The 18,629-nt window shown below is 35.0% G+C and overlaps 1 protein-coding gene across 1 annotated transcript in view; it reads left to right on the forward strand.

The window, feature by feature from the left end:
* RNF17 (ring finger protein 17) overlaps window positions 1–18,629 on the forward strand; it is a 114,642-nt gene that overhangs the window by 36,182 nt on the left and 59,831 nt on the right. The window contains exons 12-19 of the mRNA XM_011232890.3: window positions 808–997; window positions 1,877–2,045; window positions 4,332–4,522; window positions 5,406–5,547; window positions 7,568–7,721; window positions 9,569–9,684; window positions 10,674–10,794; window positions 13,931–14,051. Coding sequence (XP_011231192.2) covers window positions 808–997; window positions 1,877–2,045; window positions 4,332–4,522; window positions 5,406–5,547; window positions 7,568–7,721; window positions 9,569–9,684; window positions 10,674–10,794; window positions 13,931–14,051 — 1,204 coding nt within the window. The remainder of the gene's footprint in view (window positions 1–807; window positions 998–1,876; window positions 2,046–4,331; window positions 4,523–5,405; window positions 5,548–7,567; window positions 7,722–9,568; window positions 9,685–10,673; window positions 10,795–13,930; window positions 14,052–18,629) is intronic.

Consider the following 18,629-nt stretch of genomic DNA (forward strand, 5'->3'; position numbering starts at 1 on the left):
GTCTTCATTGGAAAAGTGTCTGTTCATATCTTCTGCCCATTTTATGATTTGTTTATTTGTTTCTTGCGTACTGAGTTTGAGAAGTTCTTTGTAGATCTTGGATACCAGTCTTTTATCTGTAGTGTCATTTGCAAATATATTCTCCCATTCCGTGGGCTGCCTCTTAGTTTTTCTGACTGTTTCCTTGGCTATGCAGAAGCTTTTTATCTTGATGAAGTCCCACAGGTTCATTTTATCTTTTGTTTCTCTTGCCTTTGGAGATGTGTAATGAAAAACGTTGCTTTGGCCGATGTCGTAGAGGTTGCTGCCTGTGGTCTCCTCTAGGATTTTGATGGATTCCTGTCTCACATCGAGGTCTTTCATGCATTTGGAGTTTATCTTTGTATATGGTGTGAGAGAGTGGTCAAGTTTCATTCTTTTGCATGTAGCTGTCCCATTTTCCCAGCACCATTTATTGAAGAGACTGTCTTTTTTCCACCAGATGTTTTTTCCTGCTTTATCAAAGATTAGTTGCCCAAAGAGATGGCAGGATAGTCTTACTCATCTTTGTTACAGTTCATAAAATATAGGTCCTCAATAAGAGACTGGTAACTTTGTTTCTACTTCCCCATTTAGCTATATAACAGGAAACTATCACAATATACTACCTTTATATTTTTCATAGCACTTGACGTGTACTATGTCTTCAGTAAATAAATGAATTAAAACTTCCTAGTGGTGGAACTAATATACGTGTTTATAAATTAGAGCTTATTAGGTATTTTTCTCCGTAAGCACTGATAATGATTTGTCTTCCTCATTTTTTAGGTGCAAGAATATTTGTCAATAGTATTGAAAATGGAATGTGGTGTCGAGGAACTATCACTGAATTAATTCCAATAGAAAGTGAAAATATTAGAAAACTCTGCAGTCCAACCAAATTCTCAGTCCATGAAGTTGCACTAATACAAATATTCATGGTAGATTTTGGAAATTCTGAAGTGCTAATTGTTGCAGGGTATGAGATTTTATAGTTATTACATGTTCTTGGCCTGTTTGGAAACATTTGTTATCGGGGGGTAAGATACTAAAGAATAAAAGAAATTGGGAAGGAGAAGAAAGGAGTAATTTATCATTCTTTACTTCTAAGGCGTATACTTTTTATTTTGCTCCATTATTTGTTTTACCAATTACTAAATTAATAAAGTATTATCATTTATCAGTGTTACTACATGAGGAGCTTGGAAAAGGAGTGGGTTTTTTTGTTTTTTTGGAAAAGAAGCTCTTTGGTGTATCCAAACTTAAGTACTTTTCTATGTTGCTTTGAAACAGGGAATTATGTACAAAAATATTTCTTTCAAATAAAGTATTACAGTTAGCTACAGGATCATTGTATAGAATTATAAGTCAGATTTCTATAATTAATGCATATTAAAGTGGCATAGTGTCTAACCCTAGGTATTCAAAAATATTTCCCTCAGTCTTATAGGAAAATAAAACAAAAATAATAATAAAAATAAAACTGAAAATGTTTCTGTAGTAAGGACCAGTATTAACTATATAGAATGGTCACTATTTATTGGTCATAGTTTTATAAATAAATAGTTTTCTGTTTGGGGCATCATTATCCCCTTTTAAGTCTAAACTTGAATAGACTTGAATATGAAAGACAATTCAGATAAAGTCAATTGAGATTTAATTCTGTAGATAAAAGTAGTGTCTATGCTTATAAAATCTGGATTAAATCTATGTAGTAGGAAAGTATGAATTAGAATACAACTTTCTAGAAGATACAGCTTAAGGAGAGTATCCTTAGAAATGCATGCCTTTTATGGGGGGAGGCAAGTTTGGGTTTCAAGTATTATTTTTATTAAATATTACTTGTGATTCTTTTTAGAGTTGGTGATACCCGTGCAAGATCAGAACACATTCCTGAGCAGCATATAGTACTGAATGACTTATGCCTAGTTCTAAGGAAGTCTGAACCATATATTGAAGGGCTGCTGAAAGACATCCAGCCATTAGCACTGCCATGCTCATTGAAAGACATTGTTCCACAGAATGCAGTAAGTGAGACTTAAATTATTTCTTCTTCCAGGGGCTTTAATATCTCAATTTTAGCCATGTATTGCCAGTTAGATAGCAAAGTGTAGATTCAAGGCACCAATTCTTTTGGTTAAATACATTTTGCATAATAAACTATCAGTGCCAGTAAAAAAGGAAATGAACTTCAGTTTCCATAATTGGAAACATTCTTAATGGGAAATCGAGTTGAATAAACGGTATACGAATGAATACACATATACTTGGAATGAATCCAAGTAAACCACTAAATTTGAGTCACATATGGAAAGAAAAATAAATTTTAAAATATGGTGTGGTGTGTATTTCTATAAATTTCCTCACTATTTTCATGGCACTTCATTCATTAGTTGTAGCCCACATTGCGTTCTGCTCTATATTATTTATGAATATCCATCCCCTGGCAAAATTTAAAAACTCTTAGAAGACAGGAATTGTAAGAATATATGTTAAACGGTTATATTATGAAGGCTTTGAAAGGAGGAATCTGTGTCTTTGCCTACCATTATATTCCCAGTGCTTAGCAGATTACCTAGCACATAATAGGCATTTAACAGATTTTGAAAGAATGAGTAAATGAATAAAAAATGTAAAAGGAAATATAAGTATTAGCACTGGTGTTTTCCTCAAAATGGTAAAATTGGTTTAAATTTTGTCTTTTATACTTCTTCGCATTTTCCGAGTCAACTTTATAATCTTTAGAAAGAGGTTTTTTGTTTTTAAGGAACTTGTAGCTTTTAACAATTTTGAGTATATATGGCACACACTGTTACATTAGCTTCAGGTATGCAGCATAGTGATTCACCAACTCTGATGGAGGTATTACAATTCCAGATTTCAAAATATACTACAAAACCAAAGTAATAGAACAATATGGTACTGGCACAAAAATAGACTTATAGATCAATGGAACAGAATAGAGAGCCCAGAAATAAAGCCATGCTTAGATGATCAATTAATCTATGACAGCAGAGGTAAGGATATACAATGGGGAAAAGACCATTTCTTCAATAAATGGTGCTGAGAAGACTGGACAGCTACATTGCAGAAGAATGTAACTGGACCACTTTCTTATACCATGTGCAAAAAGAAACACAAAATTAATTAAATTTCTAAATGTGAGACCCGAAACCATAAAAGTCCTAGATAAAACATAGACAGTAATTTCTTTGACATTGGCCTTAGCAATATTTTTCTAGATATGTATCCTCAGGCAAAGGAGACAAAAGCAAAAATAACATATTTGGGACTACACCAAAATAAAAAACTTGTGCACAATGAAGGAAATCATCAACAAAACAAAAAGACAACCTACTGAATGGGAGAAGATAGTTACAAATGATATATCTGATAAGGGGTTAATATTCAAAATATATAAAGAACTTAACACCAGGAATGTGTAGTTTAACCCTTGAAATTCACTTTAGGTATGGGAACTTAAAGGTTCAAAGATCAACTCAAAGTTTTTTTAATGGGTGAATATTTTTCCTTATTATTTAAGTAGCATATACCTCATATATTCCTAGTTAAATGGAAACTAAGTTAACTGATGATTATAAATATCTGACTGCATTACATGACTTCTATTATACTTTTAGAATTACTTTTTTTTTCTTTATTTGAGAGGGAGAGAGGGAGGGAGAAAGCACAAGCAGGGGGGAAGGGTAGAGGGAGAAGGAGAAGCAGACTCCCCACCAACCAGGGAGCCCAATGTGGGGCTCAATCCCAGGACCCCGGGATCATGACCTGAGCCAAAGGCAGATGCTTAACCAACTGAGCCACCCAGGCGCCCAAAATTACCTTTTGAATTTGTGTTATTTAAGTGGAAAAATCATGTTTTATTTTAGAATATTATAATCTTCATCTTAATATTCAGAAGTGAAACTAAATTCTAAAATACAACAGCTTAATGGACACCTTGAAACTGTTCATAAAAATCAGAGTTTGAGGGGCACCTGGCTGGCTCAGTTGGTAGAGCATGTGACTCTCAATTTCGGGATCATGAGTTCAAACCCCACCATTGGGCATAGACCTTACTAAAAAAAGATCCATATATTGTACATACATAAACACTGACCTTGGGTTTCTGGCCCTAGCAGTTGTTTAGTGTCTGTGGTTGAGTCCCTTTGCTCAAGTTTGCAGACTTTGGTTGTATTTTGGATTCACAAAAAAAAAAAAAAAAAAAAAAAAAAAAAAGCTAAATCCAGAGCATTGTACCATTAGAGCTAATTGTAATTACCAAGTACATTGGAATTTTACTTTTTCCACAGGATGAAGGCTGGGGAGAAGAAGCTAAAGTAGAATTTTTGAAAATGGTAAATAACAAGGCTGTTTTAATGAAAGTGTTTAGAGAAGAAGATGGTGTGCTAATTGTAGATCTGCAGAAACCACCAACAAATAAAATAAGCAGTGATATGCCCATGTCTCTTAGAGATGCCTTAGTTTTTATGGAGTTAGCAAGGTAGGTAACTTATTAAAACAAATACTTCTGAGATTATAGTTATGAATTGGAATAACAGAGTTTACCTTTAAAAACTATGGACTGACTCTAAAGGGAACATAATCTAAGAGGTTAAAAATATTGCTACCAGAGTTTTCTAAGTACAGTTGTCTGAAAACTGCATTCAGATACTTTAAATAGAGAAATTAAGGTAACTCAAAAGAAACTATTTGTAGATACTGAACATTTTTTAGACTCTTGATAACTTCATAAACAGCTCCACTAGGGTTTTAAGAATTATAGTTTAACAGTTCCTGACTTAAGTTTTCTAACCTTTGGAATAAGTTCGTGATCACCATTCTGTATTTAATGTATGAATCCAGAATAGATACTTAAAGTTTCTTCCTCCACCCCCATCACTGATGAACAAAGTAAGATGACTAACGATAGAGATAGTGAAAGATATTAACTTTTCGTCCTGAGTGATGAGGTGACTCTGGAAGTGACCCAAGTAGGTCTCATTGTGGAAAAATAAAAGTACTATTAGAGCTGGACACGGTCACAGAGACCTCTCAGGGGGCCTTACTGAGTGCTACCATAATCTGTGGTTGTCAATTCCTGAAAGAGGAGAGACTTTGAGTAGAAGATACAGGTCTGGCTCAGAAATGTCCCAACACAAATTCGAAGGTCAATTACTGGTTTTTGAGACTTGACCTCTTATTTAAAACCTGGTTTGATAATTGAAGACAATACCAAGAAATATATTAGAAAAGAAATTGGAAGGGGAATACTCTTGGTAGATAAATCAGTATATGTACAAGTCCTTTCTTCAGACCAAGTTGCTGAGAGAAGAGAGACTTTAAGAAAATGGCTTGCTTATACTTTTGATTGTGCTTTTAATCAGGTTTAGGTTGCAATCACCAGGAAGCCACTCAGAAAAAAATATGACTTTACACTATCACCCACCTATTTTGCCTAAAGAAATGACAGATGTTTCGGTTATGGTTTGTCATATAAATAGTCCTGCCGATTTCTATCTTCAGTTGGTAAGTATTTAGTATTCCTTTGAGACCAAGTATTTTTTCAAATTTTAAGTAGAAATGTGTAATGGAAATGAGTACCCAGTATGAATTTTAGAGCAAGAAAATCACTGTAAATCTTCTGTAAATTTAAGTTTCTTAGCTGCAACTATAAATGAGAAATTCACATGATTCATAGTAAATAGAAAGAACTCTTCGTCAGGCAAATTAGTGAAATATAGAAAGAAAGGACAGTGAAGGATACCTAATATGTGTTTCTTGCCACCTTATGAAATCTAGAGAGTAGGAAAGCTCATAGACCGTTCATCAGAACACTGTGAGAAGGTATCTCATTGTGGTTTTGATTTGTGTTTCCCTGATGCCGAGTGATGTGGAGCATTTTTTCACGTGTCTGTTGGCCATTTGGATGTCTTCTTTGGAGAAATGTCTATTCATGTCTTCTGCCCATTTCTTGATCGGATTATTTGTTCTTGGGGTGTTGAGTTTGATAAGTTCTTTATAGATTTTGGATGCTATCCATTTATCTGGTATGTCATTTGCAAAAATCTTCTCCCATTCTGTTGGTTGTCTTTTGGTTTTGTTGACTGTTTCCTTTGCTGTGCAAAAGCTTTTTATTTCAATGGAGTCCCAGTAGTTTATTTTTGCCTTTGTTTCCCTTGCCTTTGGAGATGTGTCTAGCAAGAGTTGCTGTGGCCGAGGTCAAAGAGGTTGCTGCCTGTGTTCTCCTCTAGGATTTTGATGGATTCCTGTCTCACATTTAGGTCTTTCATCCATTTTGAGTCTATTTTTGTGTATGATGTAAGGAAACGGTCCAGTTTCATTCTTCCACGTGTGGCTGTCCAATACCATTTGTTGAAGAGACTGTCCTTTTTCCATTGGACATTCTTTCCTGCTTTGTCAAAGATTAGTTGACCATAGAGTTGAGAGTCCATTTCTGGGTTTTCTATTCTGTTCCATTGATCTATATGTCTGTTTTTGTGCCAGTACCACACTGACTTCATGATTACAGCTTTGTAATAGACCACCTCATGCCAGTCAGAATGGCTAAATTAACAAGTCAGGAAATGACAGATGTTGGCAAGGCTGCGGAGAAAGGGGAACCCTCCTACACTGTTGGTGGGAATGCAAGTTGGTGCATCCACTGTGGAAAACAGTATGGAGGTTCCTCAAGAAGCTAAAAATAGAGCTACCCTATAACCCAGCAATTGCACTACTGGGTATTTACCCCAAAAATACCGATGTGGTGAAAAGAAGGGGCAACTGCACCCCAGTGTTCATAGCAGCAGTGTCCACAATAGCCAAACTGTGGAAGGAGCCGAGGTGTCCTTCAATAGATGAATGGGTAAAGATGTGGTTCATATATATAATGGAATATTACTCAGCCATCCAAGAGGATGAATACCTACCATTTGCATCGACATGGATGGAACTGTGGGATATTACGTGAAGTGAAATAAGTCCATCAGAGAAAGACCATTATCATATGGTTTTACTCACATGTGGAATATAAGAAATAGCACAGAGGATCATAGGGGAGGGGAGGGAAAACTGAATGGGAAGAAATCAGAGAAGGAGACAAACCATAAGAGACCCTTAACTACAGGATACAAACTGAGTGTTGTGAAAAGGTAGGTGGGTGGGGAGATGGGTGAGGGGCATTGAGGAGGGCATGTGATGGGATGAGCATTAGGTGTTATATGCAACTAATGAATCATTGAACACTACATCAAATACTACAAATACTAATGATGTAGTATATGTTGGCTAATAGAATTTAAATTTTAAAAAAAGGATCTGGAAGGATATACACTTAAGATATCTGGAGAACCATGATTTTTAAAAATTTTTGTTATGTCCATATTTACTAATTTTATACACTGATTCTGTAATGAAATATTTCAAATATAAATTACATAACAATTGATTTTTCTGATTCTAATAATCTGATAAGCAGTGCTTATAATACATGCCATATTTAAATTTTGTTTCTTTGAAACTAAAGTGTTTTAATCCCTTTATTTCTTAGATAGAGAGCCTGGATTTTTTATTTTTACTAAAGACAATTGAGGAATTCTATAAAAGTGAAGATGGAGAAAACCTGGAAATCCTCTGTCCAGTTCAAGGTCAAGCCTGTGTAGCTAAATTTGAAGATGGAGTTTGGTACAGAGCAAAAGTTATTGGTAGGAAATTGCACACTATCTACGGGGAAATGTTATGCTTAAAAAATGAAAACACTTGAGTTGGTACAAATTAAATCATGGAAGTGGTATTATTTGATCTTACCCATTTGCTCAGTTATCTTTAAAAAGCTAATGGTGATGTTGGGAGGTGAATCTCTGAGTCCTTAGATTTTGATTTGACTAGGACTTAAGTATTTTGTTGTTTTCTAATGTCTGCCTTATTTAAAAAGTTAAATGGTGCTAAACAACTTACACTGCACTCTTCAAAGGCAAATATGTTAGGGTTGCCTTGCTGGCTCAGTTGCAAGAGCATGCAACTTTTGATCCTCAGGTTTGTGAGTTTGAGCTTCATGTGGGGTATAGAGATTACTTAAAAAATACTGGAAATTCTTCAGCTGTTTCTTTTGGTATTTATTTGTGTTATTTCTTCTAAATATATACTACTTTGTTAATATTTTTCTCTTAGATATTATCTATTATTATAGTAGATAGCAATTTATGATTTCTTTTATGCCCTCCCCACTCCATCCCCATAATTGTATCACAATTTTAGTTAATCCATATTCTATATAAATGTTTTCACTAAGTCATAAAGAATACTTTATTTCTATTTCAAGTTAATGCATCAAAATATCCCTTCATTTTCTTTAAATTTATGGCTACATTTTCCTAATTGTCCAAAACAATTTTCCACATGATTGACTTTTCAGGTAATGTTAGTTTTTTGTTTTGTTTTGTTTTGTTTTCTAGTGGCGAAAACATCCTTCCATCTTCTCCAATTAGACTGCTAGTCCTCTAAGCTTATTACACTTCTGTTATTCAGGGAATTTATTTCACTTGACAGTATACTTTGTTTTCCTGTATTGGGTCCCTTGTTTTATGGATCCCGTGTTTACCTCTTAAGTAAACTCCTCTGTTTTTTGGGAGCATCTTCTAATTGTTTCCTCAGAATAAATGGAGGTAAATTTTGAGATCTTCATGTCTCCTCTTAGTCTCATACATGATTGATAATTTGGGTAAAAAATATTCTTAAAATTTTATCTCCTGTCCATTTATTTGTTTTGTCTAAAACGATATCTCCATTCAGAGACTTGAGGAATGATAAGAATCAATTGGCATTAGTACAGTTAAGAATATCCTTCTGTCATGAGAATTCCAGTGGAAGTGTGGAGGGATTCCCTCACCTTCTTACACTTATGGTAAAATGTGTAAAATGGTAAAATTTCAGTTAGGTATCATCATATGAATGAATCTTTAGTTTGATTATTAAATCTTTTGCCTTAATCATCTGTGTTGACTAAGAGTAAACATTTATTAAGTGCGTGCTTACTTAGGTGCTTTGCAAATTATTTTAAATAGGTGAATCCTTAACAAAAAAAAGTCTTATGGGATTGGATTCTATTGGTATGCCCATTTTACAAATGAAATAATGAGGCTTAGAAAGAAAAACAAACTTGCTCAGAGTGATATTTTAGAAAGAGTGATTAGCTTGCTTAGACTCACATGGAATTTGACTGGATTCTAACCCAGTCAGTCTTAACACCTAATTTTTAACTTTTAGGCCACAGCACCTAGCATTTGATGACTGTGTTGTTATCCTGATTTCGATTGTCCTTTGGAGATCTTGAAATTGTTAATTTCTCATTCACCAAGTCTGAACAACTATGCATTATGGTTGATTTTTTTTAAGTCCACATATTAGAAAGATTTTTATATTAAAAAAGTATTTTTATATGTTGATCATAAAAGTATTCTAACATAGTTGACTGTCAATTAATCTAAATTTTGCTAGATAATTCTCTGTTTTCTTTCCAAGTTTGTGATTTCTAATTTCATAATTTTTGAAGGACTGCCTGGACATCGTGAAGTTGAAGTTAAATATGTGGATTTTGGTAATACTGCAAAAATAACACTTAAAGAAATGCGTAAAATAAAAGACGAGTTTCTAAATCCCCCAGAGAAGGTAATCTACTTATTGTGAATCATAGGTTTAGAATACTAACACAAATATGACAGTATTTTTAGAAATCATTTTTATCATAGAAATGCTCTGTTAACTAACATTTTTGTCCGTAAATAATTTGATACTTGGAATATAGAAAAGAGTTGCTGTCATTACTGTAATTTCCTATGTAGCAAGCATAAAATGTTAAGATATACCTATATCTTAGCAAAGAAGCATTAATTATAAATGTGTATGTGTATGTATGTTTGTGTCTTTATAAGTATTTACTGGTCTGCTGCTCTTAATGTTACTTTGAAATACCAGTATAATATGGTAGGAAGATGATGTATTTTGTGAAAAAAATCTCATCATACAAGTATTTTTACGGCATTTCCATTTACGTTTAAGTATATATAACATGTCCAAGAGAAAGAGAGAAGTCTGGAAGAATAAGTAAAAAATTATCCTTCTCTTGGAATCATATTCCCCAGAGATAAGGAAGTTTAATACGGGGCTTATTTTCTAACTCATATTACACCTAGACATTGAATTGTAGTTAAACAATATTTTTCATTTTAAAAATGGGTAAAATATGATAGGAAAAACTTGAAAATATAAACAAAAAGAGGAATCATTCAGAACTATTGAATATTTTTATAAATATAATTCTAAGATACGTCTTCTCTGTTTTTAACAATTATAGGATTAGACAAATAGTCCTATAACCTGCTTTTCTCATTTAACAGTATATCATGAGTATCTGTAATTCTTTCAGTAGATGCTTGTTGTATCGGTGTTCGAATGTGCAATAATTCAACCAAATGCTCTATTGATTCCAGTTACTGGTATTTATAAAATATTTTATATTTTATAAGATAACTTTTGCATATTTATTTTCTAAATATATATTCAAACAGAGTTTTTTGTACACATATAAAATTTTATTTTAATTCTAAAATAACTAGAAATTTTACTTTTTCTTAATGGTGCAATTTTGTTTGACACAGGCAATTAAATGTAAGCTGGCCTATATTGAACCATGTATAAGGACAATGCAGTGGTCCAAAAAAGCTAAAGAAAAATTTGAAGAAAAGACTCAAGATAAATTTATGACATGTTCAGTCGTTAGTAAGCTATTTCCATTTTTATTTGTTGCTACGTGATTATATATAATTTTAAATAAGAATAACATTATAATACAACATTTGCCAGATCTTAGAATAAATTCAATGTGTCATCAGTAAGAGTAGTGAGAGAGAACATTTATTGAGAATTAAGTATAGTGGATATAGTTGCAGGCTCTAGAGTATAAAATCAGTACAAGGCAAAAATTGCCATTAAAGATCAAGCTATCCAAGGGGTGCCTGGCTGGCTCAGTTTGTGGAGTGTGTGACCCTTGATCTTGGGATGTAGGTTCAAGCCCCACGTTGGGTGTATAGATTACTTGGAAATAAAATCTTACCAAAAACATTCAAGTTATCCTGGACATGGCCTCTTGAAAGCCCTAAAGCCAGGAATTAGCTTCTCTTATTTCTGTTTACATTTCTGCAAGGGCTCTGTCCTGATTTTGGGATGATGAGTGCTAAAGTTTAATGTGCAGGAAAGTGAGGCGAGGTGGAACATAACCGTTAAATAGTTTTCATATGTTTTTTCATTTCATTTGACTTAAGTAAATTCCACTGTAGGCTCTCCCCATATTTTGAAGTTATTTCTTTTTGGAGTAGTTTGGGTCCAAGATTACAGGCTGACAACTAGCTCACAATTTTGTAGCCCGGCATGTTCTGAAAGTGAAAAGTTGAATAGCAAAACCTGATCTGAATTGACATGAAGATATATATATAGTCTTTATCTCCTTTAAAGTGAGTATTCACATATTCCATTTCAGGATAGTAATGTATGTTTGTAGGCTGCTGCCTCAGAATCTGCTGGGTGTATTATAAAATATGCGGTATATGTTTTATGTAGCTTTTCTCACTTTGAAGTTCTGAAACCTGTCTGGCCCCAAGGGGTTTGGATGCAGGTGTTGGAGGTGGTAGGAGTCTGTTATTTATCTAGCTGTGTTGGTCTTACTAAGTATTAGCGCAGGACATGCAAAATTATATTTACTTACAGTTGATTTATGGGAATTTCCAGGGTAATTTTTACTGTATATACTTGTTCGCATTTATCATACTACCATCAAATGAACCCAACCACCAGAAGAGTGTTAGCCTGTGTTACAGTGAGGAGACTGAAGCTTAGTGATCAGCTGCTCAAGGTTATCTAACCAGGAACTGATGGCATATCAGTGATAATTTATTCACATTGTTGATATGAGAAATTGTTCTGAAGAAATAGTTTCTTTAAAGAGCAGTGTGGTTATAGATATTGCATCCTCAGTCAATAACATTTTTATATCTGGCTTCTTTGATGTAAGCAGTAAATTAAGGGCTTCTTAGTCTTTGAGTAATCTCCACTGGTTTTGAGCTGACTTTAGCCTAGATAATTCTGCTTACCAACTTTGTTTTTGGTATTTGTTCTATTGATTTTAGCTCCCCCTCCCTCCCATGGACAACCCATCAAGACCGGACTTGGTTTCTTTCTTGACTCCTTCTTTTTCTTACTTAATTACTTATTATACCAATAACATTCAAACACTAGTCATAACGTAGTTATTATGCTAGATAATTGGTTTGAGCAGGGCCTTCTAGCACTCCTTAAATATAAAGGATCTTACCCCATTAACCTGCACAGTGATGAGATTGAGAGTTTAAGACGTTAATAATAGAAGGGGAGCCTTCCATTAATATGCATTGTTACCTTATAAAGCAAGAGATATTTAAATTTTAATTAGCAGAGCAGGGAAGTTGGTAAAGGTACAGAACATATGGAAAGTTGGCCCTGTTGGAATAAAGAACTCTATGTATGGGAGATATGAAGTCAAAGAACCAACAGGAACACAAGAAAGTAAGGAGATGAAAATTAATTGGCTCAGCATTGCTTAGCCTTTTATTTTTAAATGATATATCTGGTCCATTGAAAAGTAGGAATCATTTTTAAGCTCTTGAAAAAAGTTTTCTAATATGTATTTTTATGACTAGATAACATAGGATGCTGGTAACACTTTTCTTTTTATTTGGAATCATCATTCTGACCTGCAGCTACCAGCTGCTGTTGTGTAGAAGGTGTAGGCATAAACTGCATTGAAGTGTGCATTCAGTGCATACTTCAGTGCATTGAAGTTTGTTTCCTAAAGAAATTACTCTGTTGTTTATTCAGGTATATANAAAAAAAAAAGAAATCTAAATGGATCTACTTGTTTAAGTAACCAGTATGTATTCTTAGATGGTTTGTTCTAAAAATACAGGGATGGGGAAAAAAATCCAGATTCCAGTCTCTACTTGAGGATTCTAGATTGAATTGTTGTTGTTTTAAACTTTGTGCCATTCTTATAAAAGCTGTAAACCTTTGCAGATAATCACTGGCCTGAATTTCATTCATTTGTCTTCTGGAACTTGGGTGAATTCAATAGAATAGTTTAAAAACGTATCAGAACACTTTTTCAATGAATATATGCCAATTTATATTTTTCTGAATTTAAAAGTTTTTTTTTTAAGATTTTATTTATTTATTTGACAGAGATAGAGACAGCCAGCGAGAGAGGGAACACAAGCAGGGGGAGTGGGAGAGGAAGAAGCAGGCTCATAGCAGAGGACCCTGATGTGGGGCTCGATCCCATAATGCCGGGATCATGCCCTGAGCTGAAGGCAGACGCTTAACTGCTGTGCCACCCAGGCACCCCTGAATTTAAAAGTTTTAAACTGCTTTTTTTTTTTTTTTTAAGATTTTTTATTTATTTGACAGATAAAGACAGCCAGCGAGAGAGGGGACACAAGCAGGGGGAGTGGGAGAGGAAGAAGCAGGCTCATAGCAGAAGAGCCTGATGTGGGGCTCGATCCCAGAACACCGGGATCACGCCCTGAGCCGAAGGCAGACGCTTAACCGCTGTGCCACCCAGGCGCCCCTAAACTGCTTTTGATTTGTTATAGAACAGTACACATAATATAAAATGAAAATTTTATTAATTTGCATATGCTACAGATAACATAAACAATTGTTTTATGTTTGCAAAATGCTACTTTTGCCCCTACAGAGACTTTGATATTATTCACCAAAAAACCACACAAATGCAAAATGAAATTGTTTACAGCTTTTTTTTTAATTGCCTCATTTAGTATGTTTTGCAACATATTTCTTTCCCCAAACTCGTCTTAATGTTTTACAGAAATTCTGGAAGATAATGTGCTCTTAGTTGAACTTTTCGATTCTCTTGGTGCTCCTGGAATGACTCCTACCAGTATAAATGACCAGCTAGTCAAAGAGGGCCTAGCATCTTATGAAGTAGGGTAAGTAGACCTTTAAATGTTTGTTAGTTCATACATAACACTTTATTCACAAAAAGGAAAACTTACATATCATTCTCTTAAGGATATCTGCTTAGGCCATAGCTTTGGGAGTTTCCCCCTGTTCTTGGGTCAAGAAAAATAGGAGGAAAAATAACTGGAGTCATTAGTCTAATGGGGAGTAGAGTGGCTTTTCCCTCCATCCCCAAGGGACCCTGAAACCAAGAGAATGGCTTCTAGGGATTGAAGGTACTTCTAAGAAAAGGAGAATGGCATCTTATTTCTAGGTGGAACATCTGCTTTTGCAGCCCTTTGTGCCTATTTGAGAAGAGAATTAGGAAGAGAAATGATAGGATAGGGTAGTTACTGGTAGAGTTAGCCCGCATTCCCATTTGGAGAAATGTGAATTCTTCCTGGGTTCAAGTGAATACTTTGAACAAGAACAATGTTAAATGTCCAGTTAACATTAATTTTATAAGACATCAGATTTGGGCATATAATCAGTGATAGATGTTTAGGTTTTTTAACCAAAAAAATATTAAATACATGTATATGTACTGTTTCTCTGGAAAGAGTCATAAAATTCAAAATTTTAAATTTTGATCCATGTACATGCATTACCTTATCAAAATAACATTTATTTTTTAAAAGCCTATTAATGCACCACTTCACACACACCAAAATGGCTGTAATAAAAAAAAAAGGAAAATAACATGTGTTGGTGAGAATGTGGAGAAATTTGACCCTTGTACATTGCGGGGAGGAATATAAATGGTGAAGGCATGGTGGAAAACAGCTTGAAGATTCCTTAAAACTTAAACATAGAATTACAACATGACAGAAATTCCATTCCTGGGTATATACCCAAAAGAAATGAAAACAGGTAATCAAACAAATACATGTACATATATATTCATAGGTGGAACCTCCCTGTTTGTCAACAGTTGGATAAACAAATTGTGGTAGATATACAATGGAATATTATTCAACCTTTAAAAAGGCATTAAATTTTGGGGTGCCTGGGTAGCTCAGTCTTAGGTGTCTAACTCTTGATTTTGGCTCAAGTCATGATCCTCAGGGTGGTGTGATTGAGCCCCAAGTTGGGCTTAGCGCGGGGCATGGAGCCTGCTTAAGATTCTTACTATCCTTCTCCTTTTGCCCCTCCCCCCCAAAATAAATAGAATAAAAAATAAAAAGGAATTAAATTTTGATATAATATTGATGAACCTTGAAAACCTTTGCTAATTGAAATAAGCCAAACACAAAAGGTGACATATTGTGTGATTCCATTTATATGAAATATCTAATATAGTTAAATCCACAGAGACAGAACACAGATTGGTGGTTAATAGGGGTTGAGGGGAGAGGATTATGGGTAGCAACTGCTTTAGGGGGATTTTATTTTGGAGTGATAGAAATGTTTTGGAGCTAGATAGAGGTGTAATGGTTGTGCAGCACTGTGAATGTACTAAATGCTACTGAATCGTTCACTTTAAAATACTTTTATGTGAATTCTCACCTCACTTTTTAAAGTATTTTTAAGTCCGTTAGCCATAGATTCAACTCAAGCTATGTGAAAGTTCCAGCAGACCTTTCTGCAGAAATTGATGGGATTTCAAATTTCATATGAAATTACAAAATGTATATAATAGAACAATTTTGAAAACAAAGACAGAGTTGGAGGACTTCCACTTCCCAATTTCATAATTTAATATAAAGCTACAACTACCAAGACAGTGTGGTACTAACATAGACATATAGATAAATAAATAGAATTGACAGTTGAGAAATAAATCCTTACATTTATAATTAATTGACTTTTTAAAAAAAGGCACAAAGGCAGGTCATTGGAAAAAAGGTACTCTGTTCAACAAATGGTGCTGTGGCAATTGGATGTCTACCAGCAAAAAAAGATGGACATAGCCCTTATCTCACACCATACACAAAGCTCACTCAAAAGGGACTATAGTCTTTTTTTTTTTTTTAAAGATTTTATTTATTTATTTGACAGAGAGACAGCCAGCGAGAGAGGGAACACAAGCAGGGGGAGTGGGAGAGGAAGAAGCAGGCTCATAGCAGAGGAGCCTGATGTGGGGCTCGATCCCAGAACGCCAGGATCACGCCCTGAGCCGAAGGCAGACGCTTAACGACTGCGCCACCCAGGCGCCCCAAAAGGGACTATAGTCTTAAGAGCTAAAACAAAACTTCTAGGAGAAAACAGGAGTAAATCTTTAGGACTGTAGATTGGGCAAAGATTTTAGATATGACACCAGAAGCACAGTTCATAAAAGAAAATTAGTAAGTTGATCCTCATCAAAATTCAAAACTAGTGTACTTTGAAAGATACTATTAAGTAAAGGAAAGACAAATAACAGAGTGTGAGAAAATATTTGCCAGACATGCCCCATAAAGGATTTGTATCTGGAATTCATAGAACTTCTATAACTTAAGAAAACAATTCAACCCCCCAGAAAATGGGCGTAAGATATAAGCAGACATTTACCAAAGAAGGTATATAATTGGCAAATAAGTACATGAAAAGATGTTTAACATTATTAATCATTAGGGAAATGAAAATTAAACCCACAATGAGATACCATTTCTTACCCACTAGAATAGCTATTACGCATAAGACAATTACAGATGTTGGTGAAGATGTGGAGTAACCCTTATTACTGTCAGGGATGTAAATAGTACAGCCTCTTTGGAAAATGATCTGCAAGTTTCTTAAAAAGTTACACATAAAATTGCCACACAACCCAGAAATTCCACTCCTAGGAGTCTATCCACGAGAAAGGACAACATATGTTCATACACAGACTTACAAGCAAATATTCATAGCATTATTCAGAATAGCCAAAAACTGGAAAATATGTAAATATCCAGTGAGTGGTGAATAGAGAAAACACTATATATTCATATAATGGAATAACATTTAGCTGTAAAAAGGAACAAACTACTGGCACATCTATATCATGGATAAACCTCAAATTTTCAGGGCGCCTGGGTGGCTCAGTCAGTTAAACATCTGCCTTCGGCCTGGGTCATGATTCCAGGGTCCTGGGATCGAGTCCCACGTTAGGCTCCCTACTCTGCAGGGAGTCTGCTTCTCCCCCTGCCTCTCCCCCCACTTGTTCTCTCAATCTCTCTCGCTCTCGTGGTCTTTCTCTCTCTCAAATAAATAAAATCTTTATTAAACCCTCAAATTTTAAGTTAAGTAAAGGAAGTCAGACACAAGAGATTGTATCTTTTATGATTCCATCTATATGGTATGCCCAGAAAAGGAAAGTTTATAGATACAAAAAATTTATTAGGGGGTGCCTGGAGCTAGGGGTGAAGAGGATTCATGGTAAATGGACATAGGGGATCGTTCTGGGAGAGATGAGAATGTTGTAAAACTGACTTATGGTTACACCATTTGGTAAAGTTAACTAAAAATCACTGAACCATATACTTGAAATGGCTGAACTTTTTTTTGTGGAAAATCTGCCTCAATAAAGTTGTTTTTTAAAGTCCATTAGCTAGTTTTCCCTTTCTATTGTTTGGTTATATAAGCAAGAGATATTTATATACCTACTTGTTACATTATAACAAATGCTATACCCAGTGATGAATAAGGATGGTTTGTGCCTTCAAGGAGCTTAGAGTATGTAGTAGGAAGGACAGATGGTCAAGCTTACCTTTCAGTGTGATAAGGACTCCACTAAAGGTAGTCACAGTATTATGGGATTTCTGGAGGGTTTCCCACTGGAGATTTCACCTAAACTGAATTCTGTAGAACAACTGGGAGTAAAAGCCTATACACAGGAAAAATATGATATGTTTAAGTATTGTTAGTACACTCACATAGCTGGTAGCCAGGAAAAAAGGTAGTAGTGGTAGGTAAGGCAAGGGATCAGCTGGAGAGAAATGCAGAGACCAGATAATTACAGAACCTTGATCACTGAGAAGTAAAAGTACTTTTCAGACACTTCTGTGTGTTTGAACTTTATCACTTCAGGAAGGAGGGTGAGGGACTATTGAATGATTTTCAGCAGTGGACTGAGAGGAGACTTGAGTTTTTAGAAACTTGAGTTTTAGGTTATTGAAGTTATAGTTACTTGGTGATAGAAAAATGGGTAGATTAGGAAACATGATGGAGGTGAATATTGCAAGACCTTGCTACTCTTTGTAGATATGGAAGAGGAGGGGTCAAGATTGACTTTCAGGACCAGTGACCATAACCACCTAATATCTGGTGATACTATAACTTGAGAACAAGGAACAGAAGAGTGGGGAGCAGGTTTGGGGGGGAAATGGTTGTGATATCAGCTTTGGACATTTGTTTGAGTTGCCTTTGGCATGTTAAAGCAGAGGAAGACATCTTCAAGTGGCAAACAACTGTGCAGTGGTCAGAGGACTGTCAGCCACACACTGTAGTGGTTTATTTGCATAGTAACAGAAGTACATGATAAAGAGTGGGAAGCAGGTACAGCAATCACTAAGGAAACGGATGAGGCAGCGCAGTGGTAAGAAAAAAACAGGCATGCTTACTCACTTCTGAACACTCGTACTTTTGTGCTAAGCAAGGGCAAATCCAGG

The sequence above is a fragment of the Ailuropoda melanoleuca genome, chromosome 7 (genome assembly GCF_002007445.2).
Source record: "Ailuropoda melanoleuca isolate Jingjing chromosome 7, ASM200744v2, whole genome shotgun sequence".
In the NCBI taxonomy this organism is placed as follows: domain Eukaryota; kingdom Metazoa; phylum Chordata; class Mammalia; order Carnivora; family Ursidae; genus Ailuropoda; species Ailuropoda melanoleuca.